Raw genomic sequence first — 16778 nt, forward strand, 5'->3', positions numbered from 1 at the left:
TACAATAAAGCCCAATAGTTTCTCGACGTGGCTTACTGCTAAACCTATCTTACTACATTTTTTAGGATTGAAACAAAATGAATGCATGAAAAATTGAAATTGAGTCGCTAAATGCTTGATATCATCAATAATGACACGATTAATGACAATCAACACTACAATATTTTATCCGCACGTTATTCACAATACATTAACCATTATAATTTGAATTTAAACTCATTATCTATGTGAATCAACTTGAACACATTTCAACAAATTTGAATACGGGTGTCCGGGAGACTCCTTCGTTGAAAAACATCGCGCACTAATGGCGATTCATTGTTTCCGTCCACAATCTCAAATACCCACAAATATCTTTGTCTTTCACGCGCTTTGGAAACCCAGTGTTATCGACCGCCCAATCACAAAACTCTAACGCCCGGCACAAAGCCCATGAACTGGTCCAGTCATCCCCACGCGCCTACCCACTCCGCATTACCGGTTTATCGTTTCAAACTCCCGAGACCAATATAAAAACTAAAAATAGAAAAAAAAAAAATCCAAAAAAAAAATAAAAAGAAAAATTCAAAAGAACTGAAAGGCCTTTGGTTTCTCCACCACCGCTCTCTCTCCCTACTCTCTCTCTGAGTGGCTCGAAGAAAACGAAGAAGACGAAGAGGGAAATCTACGATTGCCTACCGATCTAGGGTTAGGGTTTCGGAGGGGCATCTTGATCTGCGAAAGACGGTGCGTTTTGGGGGAAGAGGAAGAAGAGGATGGATTCGGTCCCTTCGAACTCACATGGGAACCTGGATGAACAGATTGCTCAGCTCATGCAGTGCAAGCCCTTGTCCGAACAAGAGGTACCCAAAGCATCTAACTTTTCAGATTTTTAATTATTTTAATATTAATTTTAGTCCATTTCTTTTTATTTTTTAATTAATTTTTGTGGGAATGTGTTTTTGGTGAGAATTTGTGTTGAGTTTTAGGAAATGAGACGGATCGAGCTCTGAAATGTTGAGCTTGATGGGGCAGATCGAAAAATGTGGTGCATTTCTTTGTTTGTGACTATGGGCGTGGTCTGTGAATTGAATTTAGCTGAACTAGGGTTCTTATGGGACCGATCTAGGGTTGTGATTTCATATAATTTGGGGATCCATGAATGAATGTTTTGATTTCACTTAGGTGGGTCGATCTTTTTATTGGATTTACCACTGGGTTAAAAATTCTAAAGAAATACATGAACTTGGTGGTTTGTAATGACATGTTCTGCTGTTAGGATTGGGTATTGGCAGTGTGGGTCAGATCCCCTTTTCTGTGGCACTGAGGGCTTCTGCGTGTAGATTTGTGAACAAGAAAAGCAAAATTTGGGTTTCTAAGTCTAAGGCCACAAAATCTGAATCTTTCAATAAATTTTTAAACCTACGTGGAGTTATGATTAGCAGAGACTTTATGGAGCGTAGTATTTGAGTATGGTTTTGGCTAAATGTGGTCATTGCAATACATTGTCAAGGAGATATCTTGAATTCTTCCTTATTTAGGCAGTTCTGAAATCAGTAATGTTAAACGTCCTTAGTTTACATTCTATTCTATGAGGAAACTCTATACACCTTCTGATTTGCCAAATAATGTGCACGCTGTGGTATATGCTTTATAGTGCATGTAAGCATACCAATATTCTTGGGGAGGGATGAAGGGTTGTGTGGGTATGCAAGGCTGATAACATACTTTACAAGAGTGGTAGCTTCAAAACCTGAGTTGCTTTAGTGCTTCTTGAATTTCAGAACATTGGCTGTTTCTGTGGTACACCAGCCTATACACTACTACACGTTATAAGACCAAAAAAATTGCTCATTGAAAACGCTAATGAGCAAGAAAATGGAAATCTGTTATTGAAAGTGTGTGCATGTTCAATTTAATGTTTGTTGGTTTCTGGGGAGTTTATTTAAGATGTAAAATAATTGTCATCTTAATTATTTTTGTTTAATATAGGTAAGGGTGCTCTGCGAGAAGGCCAAGGAAATATTAATGGAAGAAAGCAATGTCCAGGTGGGCCTTTTTAGTTGCAAGTTTCTGTTTCATATCTTTCTTTGTATTGTTTCATACAGGTTTTGGACCTATAATGATTTGGACATGTCTTGAGGTAAATGAATAACCATTTTGGGTCTTATGTTTTGCAGCCTGTAAAAAGCCCTGTAACTATCTGTGGGGATATTCATGGACAATTCCATGATCTAGCAGAGCTCTTCCGCATTGGAGGAAAGGTATTTGTTCTGATTTGGGCTATTTAATTCTTCTTACATTTGCTTAATAGGGTGCTACTTATTGGTGATGTTTTCTCTTTCCTAATTTGTAGTTTTCTGGTTTGTTCTGTTGGATGTTTCACTTTCCAAAACTAACATTTATTTCCTGTTGTTGCAATTTTGTTTGCAGTGCCCAGATACAAACTATTTGTTTATGGGAGATTATGTGGACCGTGGCTATTATTCCGTTGAAACAGTGACAGTAAGTATGATTATTTTTATTTCTACTTATCTTTCAATTAGTTAAGCTATAATTTTAGGGTTCTCCTTTTGGCACTAAGATAAAAGATATTTTGGAAACTCTGAGCAATGTTTTGGTTTGATTATTTAGGGTTTTTGTAATAAGTTACAATTCCTAACGAAAGGCCTTAAAGTTTTACTATTGAGAGTTGGATACATGTTGAACATGAGCTATAATGAAATAGTATGGTTGGGATATGTTAGCGCTTCCAAGGTTATGCTAGCAGGGGAGACTGAAATAGGGTACTACACATAAAGATCATGAGATTGGCCCCTAAGCTATATTGCAATTGAGAACTTAGTGTTCTTATCATGGGAATTTCTGGGAAAAAGGGGAAGCGTCATCTTCCCTTTTGGCATCCATTTATGTATATCATTATGCTCCTAACTTTATCTTTTTTATTCAGCTCCTAGTGGCCTTGAAGGTGCGTTATCATCAGCGTATTACTATCCTAAGAGGAAACCATGAAAGCCGTCAGGTATTTTTACCATCCGCGTTCTTGTTCATATAAGTTTGGTAGTACTTGCATGTGTGGTCTTTGATTGTGGCTTTTTGTTTCCCCATTGCAGATTACTCAAGTTTATGGTTTTTATGATGAGTGCCTACGGAAGTGAGTTTCTTGGCATCTTTTGTTTATGGGTCAATTTTGATACAATGAAGATTTATGTGTGGCTTGTGACTTCTGGAAGATTCCATTTTTCATTTGCCTATGTTCAGGCCTAAAAACTATATACATGTAAAGGTTTGCTTTTTATGTTTAGTTGTCTTCTAAGTTTAGGTGTAAAATTTTTAAAATGACCAGTGAGCTATCGTGTGCATATATCTGTACATGCATGAATGTAGGGTATTGTGTGCTTTTATCTGTACGTGCATGAATGTAGGTATGCATATTTATGAATGCATGTTGATATAGTATATTTGTATTTGCAGTTTCTATGCTACATCATAATCTCCACATATCACATTCACATTCATTTGATGTATTTTCAGTTTGATTTCATGATCATACTTCTTTTACTGGATACAAGAGTAAAATATGAACCAGGAATTAAATTGATGAACACTATAGCGTGAATCAATCCTTGGGGTGTACCAAATCAATATTATGTCAGAAGTGTATCACCTTAAAGAATTCAACCTACTGTTGGCCTTTATTACTCTCTTATGCCTACAAAGTTGACTGTTGATCAGTCATCTAGTTTTTGTCTTCCTGCTTGTCCTTGATTGGATGTATCGTATTTATCGAGCATGTATAGTGACCCGTTCTATTTCTCTTTGCAGGTATGGTAATGCCAATGTTTGGAAGATCTTTACAGATTTATTTGACTATTTTCCACTGACAGCATTGGTTAGTATAGTTATATGTGACTTAATTATGATGCATAAATGGTCTGTGTAGGTTAGCGAGCCAGTGCCTGCACTTGGATTAAGTTAGCGGTCAACATGACCATGAACATTCTTGTTATTGTATCATTTGAAAATATGCACCCTAGAAATTTCTGGGTGCAAACTTCTAGTTCATTGCTACCAGTTTAATTGCATGAATGCCTCTAGTTCCTTTTCTACTCGCTGTCCTCAATCATGTTGCTCTGCAGCATGACTGTAAACTGCAATTACTTTACCACCACCTGTCACATTGATCTACCCTTGCATCTTTTGTTATGCACTCATTGTTGATAGTTGTAGGTGTAATAGTTCTTTTTCCAAGTATTGACATATTTTCTTTTATTTGTTTAAAGGTTGAAAGTGAAATATTCTGTCTGCATGGAGGGCTGTCTCCATCCATTGAAACCCTTGATAACATACGTAATTTTGACCGTGTACAAGAGGTTCCTCATGAGGGTCCCATGTGTGATCTTTTATGGTCTGACCCTGATGATCGCTGTGGTTGGGGTATCTCTCCCAGGGGTGCTGGATATACGTTTGGTCAGGTAAGTTACCCATCCATTTCGTTTCTTGTTTGGGTTGATGGTTTGAATCAGTTGGCCAGTCTTCTAGAGTCGTGACCTTGTAGGCTGATTTGCTTCCTTTTGCTGTTTTAATAGGACATATCCGAGCAGTTTAATCACACAAATAACTTAAAGTTGATTGCTAGAGCACATCAGCTGGTCATGGAAGGATACAACTGGGGTCATGTGAGTATTTATCCTAATTCTGTGGCTGTTTTTGCATATGGTTTATCTTGCGGAGGAAAGTTTCTGTAATTGATTTGTTTACCTTATGCAGGAACAAAAAGTGGTCACTATATTTAGCGCACCCAACTATTGTTATCGCTGTGGAAATATGGCATCCATCCTGGAAGTTGATGACTGCAAAGGTCACACATTCATTCAGGTTGGTCCTGCTCTCTGCCAAACACAACCACACCTCCCACCACCCCACCCCACCCCACCCCCACAACCCCCACCCAAAAAAAAAAAAAAAAAAAAAAAAATCCATTGCCCTCTTCTCAGCATGTGAAAACAAATGTGACCAAATTGATATGTTGTAGTTTACTGAATGGTTATTCGTAAGGGTTGACGTGATCTATTAATTGGCTTGCCTGCAAAATTTGCATGGGAGAAAGGCTTGAAACTTTGTTATCTTGTATTTCAGTTTGAGCCAGCTCCAAGGAGGGGAGAACCAGATGTGACCCGAAGAACACCTGATTACTTCCTATAATGAGTGTGTCAAATCAGTTGCTGAATTACCTGCTGCTGCTGCCTGCAAGGTCTACGTATTGAGGGTTATTCTTAAATTTAAGATTATGAATTACACAACAGTGGTGGTGTTCGGTTTGAGAAAGAAATCGTGTAGGATTGGCAGGTTAGGCTTCCTTTGATGGCGCACGAGTCTCTGCAAAAAGGAAGCAGTGGAGGTGGCCACACTGTTGCAGCATATGTACCATTTCCAGCAAACAATGTGGCATCTTCTGTTCTGATTTTTCATTTTTTGTTCTTTTATTTAATTTTTCTGTAGAAGGATGGTATTTTTGGGGGGTTGGTGATCTGTAGAGGGATGATGAGCTTGCTTCCTATGATGGGTGCTATTTTATTTTTTAAAATTTTCCTCTTAGTATTGAATTCTAAATGTTCCAATAGGTTTATTTTATCCCAATTTTTTTTCATAGTCCAATTGATAGTCTTGTAGTTTTCCACCACACGAATCTATGTTGTTTGGCTCTTGATTTTGGCCGTTTGTATTGAATAAATCAAAGGATGGACGTTTGAAGATTCCGATTAGCGAAATTGGACGTTTGAAGATTCCGATTATGTTTTGCTAATCGGAAACCGAACTTCCCAAAACTCCGGAAAAAAATAGAATGGCTTCGGCCAAGAAAGAAAAAATTGCCCTTGGATGGGAGAGTTTCTTTAGATGAGCTATTCTTTTCTTTCGACAAGAGAATGTCTCTATTTATTGATAGAGATGATATTCTATATTAAAGTCATTCAAGGTACGGGTGTGAGATACCAACTTGGATGTAGAGGTGGGAGTGGATTGCTCTAACAGATCAACTATTATATTCTATTGAGATGAGGTACAAAGGGAAGGAAAGTTCAAACGATCATTATTTGCACCTTTGTTATGAATGCGAATTTTTGTTTGATTCCTTGTTCTTCAATTGATACAGGCAGTAAACGCTCTTAACCGCTCGAGCTATAAGTGTCTTGAAATCTATAATGAGCAAAAAGGTACATGATTTATACCTAGCTTGATTACTCGCAAAACATGTCCAAGTAATTTGATGTGCGACTTCATGTTTTTATTATTGGGACATCAAATTATGTGTTGATAGAGATCTTGTGTATGCCAAAGGCAGCATGAGAAGTTTCTTGGCTCTCTTTACGTACGCTCTCTTTGTCAAGTTATCGTAATCGTTTTCTTCGATGGCGTCCAGTATGTTTCGATATATCAGTAATGATGACCATACCTGCAAAAGTACAGCAGATCATTAGACAAAGAAAAGGGGAGATAACCTCTAATCTATCCTGCAAGACAAGAATGTGTATTGTTGATGAATGAACAGGTAAGACAGCAACAAAGGGACAACAACTTCGACAACAGATTCGTTTTGTTGCTTGTCTTTGTATATTCTATTAGTTTATATACCCTAAGAAGTAGAATGTTCTGTTTTCTAGCTGTTTGGAATTTGCTTCTGTATGAAGCGCTCTTGTTAGAAGTTCATGCTAGAAACATGTTAAATTCATATTAAATTTCAAGTGCTTCTCGAAGAAGAACATGCCCAGAAAGCTCTTCTATGAACCAGGACTATCAAGTTTTTCTTACAAAATATGGTTAGAAGTGCTTTTAATCATCAGAAAATGCTTCTAGCCCTTTTAGATTACTCTCAAAGAGGCAATATGGATGGATTTCTTTTTAGTCCATGACATCAATGATGCTAGTAATGGAACAAAATCACTTAATGAAATTTTGCAAAGAGGTATATACCGGCCAACGGCTAGCCTTATCAAGCTGAGAAGCTCCTTCTTCTGCTAGGTTGAAATAAAACCTTGCTCTTGTAATCTGTTCTTTCATGAATGCTCTCCATGGATCTGTCACTTTTCTTGAAAAAACATCGTTATCGCACAACCCAAACTGCGCAAGCTCATCTTGGGGAAGATAAACTCTCCCTCTCATTGCACTGGAAAAAAAAAATATAGAAAAAAAAAAAAATCAGATCGCAATCAAAGTGAACTCAAACTTGTGTGCAAGAGAGGAGGACACATTGCCCTAATCAACTGACTTAACTCACTTTAGGTAGTGAGGAACATAGAATTGAGAAATTGGTACACATCAAATAAACTTACTCCTCTCCAACATCTCTAAGGATGTTTGTGAGTTGGTTTCCTATGCCTAAATATAATGCAGAATCATATGTACTTTGAGCAGAAATCCGAGAATCTGGTGCAATTCCCATGACAGGAACACTCATTAGGCCGACCGTCCCTGCCACGTAGTAGCAGTAAAGATAGAGCTCTTGAAAATTTTGGTATCGGCATTTTTGCGTGTCCATTCGCATACCGTCAATCATGTCTCGAAAAGGCTTTTGGTCACAAGAAGAGGAGTTCATAAGAAGAAAAATTTGACAAGTATCAAATGACTATAAGTTTAATGAACTAAATGAGATATTTTATAAGCACCTTGATGTCCAAGGGAAAATTGAAAACGGTATGAGTCAGCGCAACATCAAGCATGTCATAAGGTCGTCCTTCGAAAATATCTTCCAGTCTCTGTTCCCATCGATCAAGAACTTCCGAGCTCATGTAACCGGAATTTGGACCATCCACCAGTTCGTCTGTCCTCCTGCACCAAACTACATTTCATTTTTCTAAGAATCAATTTTATAATCATACAAATTTTATTTTTGGCAACAAATGATTTCTTGTGTGGCAACTTTATGAACATGATTTTTCTTCCAATTATATTAAGTTGTACGTCACCACCTTATATTTATTCATTTATTATTTTTAACAAAGTGATACTCTAAAGTAATCTAATTAGCAAGACGAGAACTTGAGCTCGACTGCAAAGGGGCCAGTATATTGCCTTAATCAACTAGCCTAAACCACATCTACCACGTGATACTACATGATCATAGAGAGTTGAATTCTCACCATAGATTGCCCATATCGCCTTTTGACGCTCTTCTGTCATAAGTAAAGTGCCTGCATCAAAAAAGCACACCATAATTAAATCTCATATTCATGAAAAAATGATCATTATTTTTGAATTCAGTAGCTTGGCAAGCAAAAGATCCAATAAAAATATTTGATGGAGAAAGAAACAAGGGTGATGAAGTTGTACCTAGATAGAATGTCTTGGCATATTCTGCACAAAGGTTCTTGCACCTCTCATATGCTTCTTCAAGAAAGCTGGGGTTGAACTGCGGCCTGTGCCGGCCGCCTTCCCCGTCCACACTACGAGTCTGAGACTGCCTTTGAACGATTTCTCGCACGTGTAAATCAGCAAGAGGAATGCCTTGAATTGAGAGCTCAGGAAAAACAGGCCTGCTTCTTTGCTTGGGAGCTGTAATCAGTTGAGCTTTTGCTGCTGTGACCATAGATTTTTGACGCGGAATTCTTCCATTGCTCTCTCCGCTGTAAGTCCTTCCTGCGAAGGAAATTGTATAACACATTTGGAAGTTTTTCACTTCTTTTCGAAAGGGTCTAGGGAGTAAGATAGAAATGTGAAATGGAAGACCTCCTCTGCATTTAAATACCCCTCGCTTTCTTTCATGATGTGATAATTGAAGATACAACGTTAAATATAATGCAGAAAAAAGGCCCACGAGTGAAACAAGCCAAATCTTGGATTAAACGTTGCTGACATTTCCACCTCGCTTTCTTCCCAAACGCTTCTTGTTTGTAGTAAATTGAATTTCTGTTGGTTTTTACTATAGGGACACTAAGCATGCAGTAAAATAAGTTTTAGTGCTATTTATCGTCGGTTTAGCGTCCCTCTAGTGAAATAGAATATTTGTTAAAAAAGAATTAAAAGAGCACTAAATGAACAAGAAAATGATTCTAAATTATTTTATATAGCAAGTGGTGAATTGCCCTGTGGATAAGATCTTCCTCTTCAATTAACCCAATCCGTCTTGGATCCAAAACATATTATATAAGCAAATTATTGTCTATTATTTTAATGAAAAGTTTGTAATTGGTTTTGTTTGAGCATATTTCTTCAGATTATATGGCGTCAACTGACAAATATACACACTTGAGCACAAAACCCTTGTTGGGTTAGGAGAATGTGCCGTGATTTGCAAAGATGCTGTTGTGTTGTTTTGTGCTGTATTTAGCTTATCTACCCAAACATTGTTGCACAAACTGTCTTCTTCTGCAAATCTCATCGACAGAATCTATCTGAAATCATCAGAATTTGATGCTCCTTTGAGCTTGAGCTTCTTGAATCCTTTTTTAGTATTTTGTCATGGAGTGACGTTTCAGATTTAAGATTTTGGGGCTCCAAGTGGAAATTAACTTTGGAGGAAAAAGATGCTTATAGTGATTAAATAAAGCATGATTGAAAAAAATAATGAGGAAACAGATTAAACTGTTGTCATCTGGTATGAATTTGGCGAGGGAAGTACTTAATTATGAATGAAGCACTGTGGATCCAATATTAGTATTGAATATTTTGGTTTATTATTGTTTGTTTAGGAATTTCAGCCGCACTGCAGATGGCTATGAAATCGACGAATGAAGGTAAAAGATGAATCAATCATGAAACAAATTTACTTTTCAGTCCTCATAAAATGATAAGATGTCAACATTTTATAACTAAACTATTTAATTCCTTTGATTTGGTAATTTGGAAGTTGATGTACATTTCTTACTGCAACATACATATAATTTTTGTGAGTTAACTAATACATCCCTAGGCACCAAATGTGACCTGTGGTCTTGATTGATGTCTGTGGTTGGATTTGATTGGATAAAACATTTGATTCAATATATGTTGAATAAATAAATGGATTAAGCTTTGAAATATTGTCCAAATTGAAGGTAGAAGATGAATTAGTCACGAAATAAGCTTATCGCTCTCAATCTCACCATATTTTATAACGATTGGAAGGAAGAAGTTTCTTTAATAACCAATCCAAATCCAACTTTAGACACCAAACGAGGTGTATGTGTACAAAGATGTAAAGGAAGAAGTTTCAATGCTAACTAATTCAAATCTAACTTTAGACACCAAACAATGCCTACATGTACAGATACACAATATTTTATATTTTACCTTGCTTTCAGTTCTCCCCACTATCGAGACAGATTAATAAATTAATAAATCTTTTGCCAACTAGAGGGCATCTTGGGGGGTGGGTGGGTTGGGGGGTGGTGGTGGGTGCACATTTGTTGACAATATCCAGCCAGAAGGAATAAATTGTTTTGGAACTTGAAAATATCATGTGTAAAATGATACGTTGGAACTCAAAGTTTTGTCCAATCCTCAAATTAGTACTGCATCCGCACATGAAGATGCCATGGGTTGGTCAAGAGATTTCTGGATTAAGTAGGTTAAAGCATATATAACAGCACTATTGTATGCTGATTAAGTAACATATAAAATAAACTATGATTAAGTAATAATATTCAACCTTTGACTCGTGAAACACATCTTCAAGGCATGTTCATCTACCATCTTAATCCTCTTTGAAAAAATTGAAGACAAAATACTATACATGACATGCCTTCACTTTTTTTTTTTTTTTTTTCCTTCATGATACAAGTGATATCGAGGAAGGAGGGTTCGCATATGAGATCTCTGGTGAAGAGTGAGTAAATGCTCTTAACTACTTGAGCTACAAATCATTTGCCGATTTGTGATTTTCCCAATTGTGCAAGGGTTTTTGTTGTTTTAATGACAACATCGAGGTAATGAAGGCTAAGGCAAGCAGAAACAACCCCCAAAGCCGAAAGGACAATAAGAAACGGGTAAGTCGGCATGTCCGACTTCGAGCAAACTTTGTCCTACGAAAACCGGGTACAGAAACAGAGATCAACAAGGAAAATATGCAACAGTTTGTATCTATTAACTTATAGTGATGTGTAATTTGTAAGAAACTATGAAAGTATTAGCTGCAATTTCTTTTTTTCCTAATATATACAATACAACTATGTTGTCTACACTGAAGATATATCACTCGTTTATCTTTAGACTTATTGGTAAGGGCTTAACTGCTGCCAGGACCACAGAAACTTTACATGCAAGAAATCCAATCATCCCGGCTATGAGTTGTTTCGGAGTGAATACGATTGGGACATCCCCGCCATACTTCACTGTGACTAGAGTAAAACCAATAGCCAATGCAAAGACAAATATTGGAACCTTAGATCCTCCGAAGGTTTGGTTGGTCTGTCCCGTGTATGGAAGTCAATTCTGCAGCAGGCAATCCATCAACCGACCTTTGCAGTAGCAAGAGATAGAAGAAGCCGCCCATCCCACCTGTTAAAAATGCAAAGCTTATGTTTTCCCCAGCTGAGAAGGATGCAACTGATGTACCAACAAAGATCAGCATGGCATCATAAAGTAGCAAAGATAGTTTCAAATCCTCGTATTCTCTCATGGTTTCCTTGTTTGATATCCCACTCACAGATAGAGTTGATTCAGGGAGGCTTTTGGTGAAGATGGTGACGGGATCAACCCCGGATAGCTCGGTCACAAGGCAAGGTCTAAGTTGCACCATGGAAATGTCACTTCCCTCACCCAGCAAGATATCCTCAACAGCAAAGTTGTAACTGAAACCAGTATACTGAAGTTTTTCTTCGTCTTTTTCTTCCATCGAACTTTGTTTCCCACAGATAACGGTCAAGCTCACACTTCCTAACCGCCATTGACCTGACCTTGGAGAGTTTACAGAAAAATTGTTAGCATGATTTAGTAAAACATGCGTAAGTCAGTTTTTAAAGCTCACCTTTTGATCCTACAGAAATTCAACTAGTACGCATACACAGAGACAAGAGTACATATAGTTAATCTGCAAAGAGTAAGCCTCAATATAACATAGGTAAGCCAAATGTAATTTTTCGGTATGCATATTCATTATTTCATACTTAGCCTACGGATGCTAAACTAATTCTAGTAAGTCTAACCTGATTCAAGACTGATCCAAACAGCTCCAACTTTTCCAAGCTTAGGTCCCTCAAAGGTGAACTCATCAACAGAACCTCTTTGAAAGTGAAGCACACCATCCTCCGACTCTGTAGCATGATTTGTTATGATACTCGACGGTATCCTCTGTAATATGGAGTCACCATTTTCGTTGATCACGCAAAGGAGGATCCCAGCATTCAAGTCAGAGAGACTTGAGCCATAAACATTACTAGTACCTAACTTAACCTTGTATAAAGACTGAGATCCGTCATCTCTTAAAGATGAGAACAGCTTTTCCACTGAGTTATCTGTGCAGATTTTCACTTCTGTAGCTGGCAAGAGACGCGAAGGCCTTGCATAGCCCTTGGAATCTGAACAAAAAAAGGGAAATATTTTAGCATACAGTTACAATATCAATCCCTGCATACATGGAACGTCTAATGTCCCGCGCTTCAGTTCCCCCTCCCCCAATGTTGTTTGTTTAACGGTACATATTTGACAAAGTATAGAAATTCAGAGATTTCACAGGCAGGTCATCCAAAAATTTAAACTTTTGATATTTGTTTTGGGTTCGTTACAACCTAAATGAACCCATCTCCAAGTCAAATTCGCATCCTCTGATTAACCTCAATTCTCTCTCTCTTCTCTCTCTCTCTCTCTCTCTCTCTCTCACACACACACACACACACACACACAAGTCAATGGCCTCCAAACAACAGAAGAAAATCCAAAACCAAGTGAACGAAATCTAATAAGAATTCAAACCCTTGCCTTTAACTTCTAAACAAGCAAATAAAGCATTAAAGCCAATCCCAAAATTTACAAATTTTCCTGAGTTTTCTCAGAAACCAAACAAAGAATTTATCTTTCTTCAAATGAAGGAAATCCCATTAAGTGGAAAAGAATTTGGCGGGCGTCTGTTTACCTTGAAAACCAGAGAGTTTGGAATGGATTCGAAAACGCCGAGTTGGGGTGTGAAGATGAAACCTTTGGCTGCTGCTCTGAAATTGATTTTCTGGGTTTCTTTGTCTTCTTAATAGAAGCTCTGATTGGTTGCAGAGATTGAATGCCTCAGAGGAATCGACTCCATGGCTGCAGTTTCAGAGCCAGACGCAAGCAACTTGAGACAGAATGAATGAGAGTTCGTATAGATTCCGCATCGTAAAAATAGAAAAAATTAAAAGGGTTTTAACCAAAAACTTTCGACACTCTCTACTTTTAATGAAAATGAAATTTTTTATTTTTTTGATACTATTATTTGCATTATTATTTTTTAATTTTTATTAAAACTAAAGTTTTTTAAAAGTTTCGTTAGGTTAGTTAATATTAAAAGTAACGAAAAAAAGGAAATATTGGAGTATTTGAGATTGTTGAACGTCTGGGCGTTTGTAGTCCAACGGTTAGGGTAATTGCCTTCCAAGCAATAGACCCGGGTTCGACTCCCGGCAAACGCATTTGCGTTTCTTTTTGTCGATTTTATGTTTTCAATTATGAAAGGTGCACAAAAAGGAAAGTTGTGAATGAATAAAGAGTGGGATGCGTACATTTATGGTTGCATTCAAAGAAGTTTAGTTTTCAACTTAACACAAAATTAAAATGAATAATCAAGGTGAAACGCGAGTGTATGTCCTAATTATTTATTTCACATGAAACAAGTTATGAAAGACAAGTTGTGTATGAATAAAGAGAGGGATGCGTGGAACATTCATGGTTGCATTTGAAGAAGTTTAGTTTTCCCCTTCACACAAAGTTAAAATGAATAACCAAGGTGAAACTCGAATACATGTCCTAATTACATGTTATACACGAAACGTATTTTTTCTTCTCTGGATATCATACGCAATATACATCATGGTAATTTGACATATATAATTCTAGCTTGTTTATCAAAAGAACTTTTAAATAATATCACACTAATTCCTTGATGAGCAATTTTATATGTAAAATTTAAGATGTAAAAACCACTTTTATATATAACTTTACATTTCACCAAGATGTAAATTTGAGTACTGCTCCATTTTATAGAGATCTTTTGTAAGCCAAAGGCAACATGAGAAGTTTCTTAGCTCTTCTTACGTATGCTCTCTTTGTCAAGTTATCATAGCCGTTATCTTCAATAACATCCAAGATGCCACGATACATGAATATCGCGGACCATATCTGCAGAATTACTGCACATCATCAGAAGAAGACAACCTTTCCCACATGCAGCGCGATAATTTTTATTTTATATTTACTTTGAAAGAAATATTTGTTCAAGAAACAATCCAAGGCTGCAAGTACGTTCATTGTTGTAAATTTGTAGTGTTATGTAAAGAGGTATATGTATATATCGGCCAACGGCTAGCCTTATCAAGCTGAGAAGTTCCCTACTCTGCCCATTTGAAATATATCCTAGCTCTTGCAATCTGTTCTTTCATGAACTCTCTCCACTGATCAGTTACCTTTCTCGTAAAAATATGGTATCGGATAACCCAAAATGTGTAAGCTCGTCTTGGGGAAGATAAACTCTGCCAAGCGTAGCACTAGAAAAAATAACAGAAAAAGGGACAATGATGAGTTAGATAAATAGAGTGAGTGAAGAAATTAAAAATGACATTTGTTTTAGAATGTCAGCATCGAACCCAAAAACGATTGACAATAATAAAGAGAGGCTCAATATGATATAATCCGCTAAGGCAAAACTTCATATTTCGACGCTGGACAACTCTCAACATGATGTATACGCATATTAAGGAAGCTTACTCCTCCCCAACGTCTCTAAGGATGTTGGTCAGTTGATTTGCAGTGCCAAAATGAATTGTGCCTTCATATACACCTTGAGCAAAAATCAAAGAATCTGGTGCAATTTCCAGAACATGAACACTCATTAAGCCAAAAGTCCCGGCCACGCAGTGGCTGTAAATATAGAGCTCTTGAAAATTCTGATAGTGAAATTTTCTTGTGTCCATTCGCATTCCCTCGATGACATCTCTAAATGGCCATGATCAAACAAGGATATTCTATATGAGATAGAATCATGGAAATAATTTTTATGAAACTAATGGAATATATACATTGCATGTTTGAAAAAGAATATCCAAGCATGATTAGTTGCATTAATAAATAATTAAACACCTTGATGTCCAAGGAGAAACTTAAAACGATATGAGTCAGTGCAACATCGATTATGTTGTGCGCGCGTCCTTCAAAAATGTCTAGCAGTCTCATTTCTCACATATCAAGAACATCCGAGCTCATGTGGACAGAATTGGGGCCATCCACAAGTTCATCTGTCCTCCTACCCCACAAGCTGCATGCATTTCAATTTGACAAGAATAAAAAACAAAATTTATCACATAACGAATCCTACTGGTTACAAGATCTTAAACTCATAGTTGCTTATTTTGCATAAACCCAAAGATATGTCCTTGTTGAGAAGGATTATGCGAGATTAATTCCTCAATAACAGTCTACAGAGCAGCCACAAAACCACATCCAAAGGAGTGAGAACATTCCGGGAGTCCCCCGCCCATAAAAACTTTCCCCTTCTTCTTGATTTAAAAACTTTATATGTACACCACCACTTATTATAGAAATTCTTTGATAAGGACGATCACATTTTGTTTTTTTTTTTCTTTCAAAAAAATTGTGTATCAACAATGGATCAAAATACGTTGAAAACTTTCTGTTATAGAAATTTTATCGACATTGAACATAAAGCGTTAAATTTTTATCATAGACAGATCATATTATGTCTAGGACTTGTTACTATATGAACATAGAGTTAAATTTTTACCATAGATAGCCGATAATGCTTTCGGCGCTCCTCTGTAATCAATAATGTGCCTGAATCAAGACCATGCACCATTAGTCATGCAAATGTGACAATAGATTGGCAAGGAAAGATCATGTTAGGCTACATATAATTAACAAGATTTGATGGGAAATAAAAGAATGAAGTTGGACAGTGAACCTAGATGGTATGTCTTGGCATATTCTTCACAAATCTTCCTGCATCTTTCATATGATTCTTCAACAAAGCTAAGATCCAACCCTGGTTTTCTGCGGCCGTCTTCTTTGGCCATCTTACATGTCTGGGACTGCCTTTGAATGATCTTGTACTTGTAAATCAGCAACAGAGGGAATGACTTGTATTGATAATTCCAGAAAAACAGGCATGCTTATAATTTGCTTGGGAGCTCTCCTTTTTGTTGCTATGACCATATATTTTCGGGGCAGGAATTTTCCATTGCTGCCTCTCATGTATGCCTTTGCTGCAAGAGAAAATGTTGAGCACATTCTACAAGTACGCTTCTTCTCAAACTGTGTAGTGAATATATAGATTGAAACAGGAAAGGCCTCTTAAATATGTGAACACAACATCTTCTATACATTTGATGTTTAATTATGGTCAATGGCATCTAATACATTTAAAAACTAAATGCTATAAATTAATCTTATATGGTGTGAGGGATTGCATATTTTACATATCTTACGTACTAACTACTCAATTATGGTTGCAAATTAAGGGTGTCGTCAAATTTGATGCATGTATAATATCACCATTGTTAGTTGATTGAGTAAAATATCAAATAACTTTCTAGAATAATTCATAATAAAAAACAACAACGAAAATCTTGACAGATGAAACAAAATCTTCCGTTATGTGAATGTGATCTGTCTTTGTTTTATTATCA

General features: G+C 36.8%; 3 protein-coding genes, 1 non-coding gene and 1 pseudogene across 4 annotated transcripts; 2 read left to right on the forward strand and 3 right to left on the reverse strand.

The window, feature by feature from the left end:
- Window positions 1-526: 526 nt before the first annotated feature.
- On the forward strand, window positions 527-5637 carry LOC103964319 (serine/threonine-protein phosphatase PP2A catalytic subunit). Its single transcript, XM_009377248.3, has 11 exons — window positions 527-842; window positions 1972-2028; window positions 2160-2243; window positions 2413-2484; window positions 2930-3001; window positions 3093-3133; window positions 3805-3871; window positions 4263-4454; window positions 4569-4658; window positions 4750-4857; window positions 5119-5637. Exons 1-11 carry the CDS (start codon window positions 756-758, stop codon window positions 5182-5184), a joined length of 936 nt encoding a protein of 311 aa, XP_009375523.1. The 5' UTR covers window positions 527-755; the 3' UTR covers window positions 5185-5637.
- On the reverse strand, window positions 4935-8638 carry LOC103964329 (phytoene synthase 2, chloroplastic-like). The gene is made up of 6 exons (XM_009377258.3): window positions 8308-8638; window positions 8118-8168; window positions 7644-7816; window positions 7311-7546; window positions 6952-7144; window positions 4935-6433 (listed from the first exon to the last, which is right to left on the reverse strand). The coding sequence occupies exons 1-6, from the start codon at window positions 8636-8638 to the stop codon at window positions 6269-6271; spliced, it is 1149 nt and encodes a 382-aa protein (XP_009375533.2). The 3' UTR covers window positions 4935-6268.
- A 2379-nt stretch (window positions 8639-11017) lies between these two features.
- Window positions 11018-13199, reverse strand: LOC103964336 (the record flags this gene model as incomplete). The annotated part of the gene is given in 4 exon segments (XM_009377271.3): window positions 11018-11355; window positions 11357-11844; window positions 12099-12470; window positions 13025-13199. Coding segments are annotated over 4 exon segments (1245 nt in total), but the record flags the coding sequence as incomplete, so codon positions are not given.
- A 282-nt stretch (window positions 13200-13481) lies between these two features.
- Window positions 13482-13553, forward strand: TRNAG-UCC. The gene has a single exon. It is a non-coding gene; the product is annotated as a tRNA-Gly (tRNA).
- A 565-nt stretch (window positions 13554-14118) lies between these two features.
- Window positions 14119-16380, reverse strand: LOC103964351 (annotated as a pseudogene).
- Between the last annotated feature and the right edge of the window lie 398 nt (window positions 16381-16778).

Source organism: the organism of the source record quoted next, unplaced genomic scaffold (genome assembly GCF_019419815.1).
Source record: "Pyrus x bretschneideri cultivar Hongxiangsu unplaced genomic scaffold, Pyrus_bretschneideri_v1 Contig5, whole genome shotgun sequence".
Taxonomy (NCBI): domain Eukaryota; kingdom Viridiplantae; phylum Streptophyta; class Magnoliopsida; order Rosales; family Rosaceae; genus Pyrus; species Pyrus x bretschneideri.

Coding starts and splice junctions, on each gene's coding strand:
- LOC103964329 (XM_009377258.3), bottom strand. CDS start 8,638: ATGTGTTATACAATTTCCTTCGCAGGAAGGACTTACAGCGGAGAGAGC. Junction 8,169..8,307: donor TGCCAAGACATTCTATCTAG/GTACAACTTCAT, acceptor TTTTTGATGCAG/GCACTTTACTTATGACAGAA. Junction 7,817..8,117: donor GGCGATATGGGCAATCTATG/GTGAGAATTCAA, acceptor AATGAAATGTAG/TTTGGTGCAGGAGGACAGAC.
- LOC103964319 (XM_009377248.3), top strand. CDS start 756: ATGGATTCGGTCCCTTCGAACTCACATGGGAACCTGGATGAACAGATT. Junction 3,872..4,262: donor ATTTTCCACTGACAGCATTG/GTTAGTATAGTT, acceptor ATTTGTTTAAAG/GTTGAAAGTGAAATATTCTG. Junction 4,858..5,118: donor AAGGTCACACATTCATTCAG/GTTGGTCCTGCT, acceptor CTTGTATTTCAG/TTTGAGCCAGCTCCAAGGAG.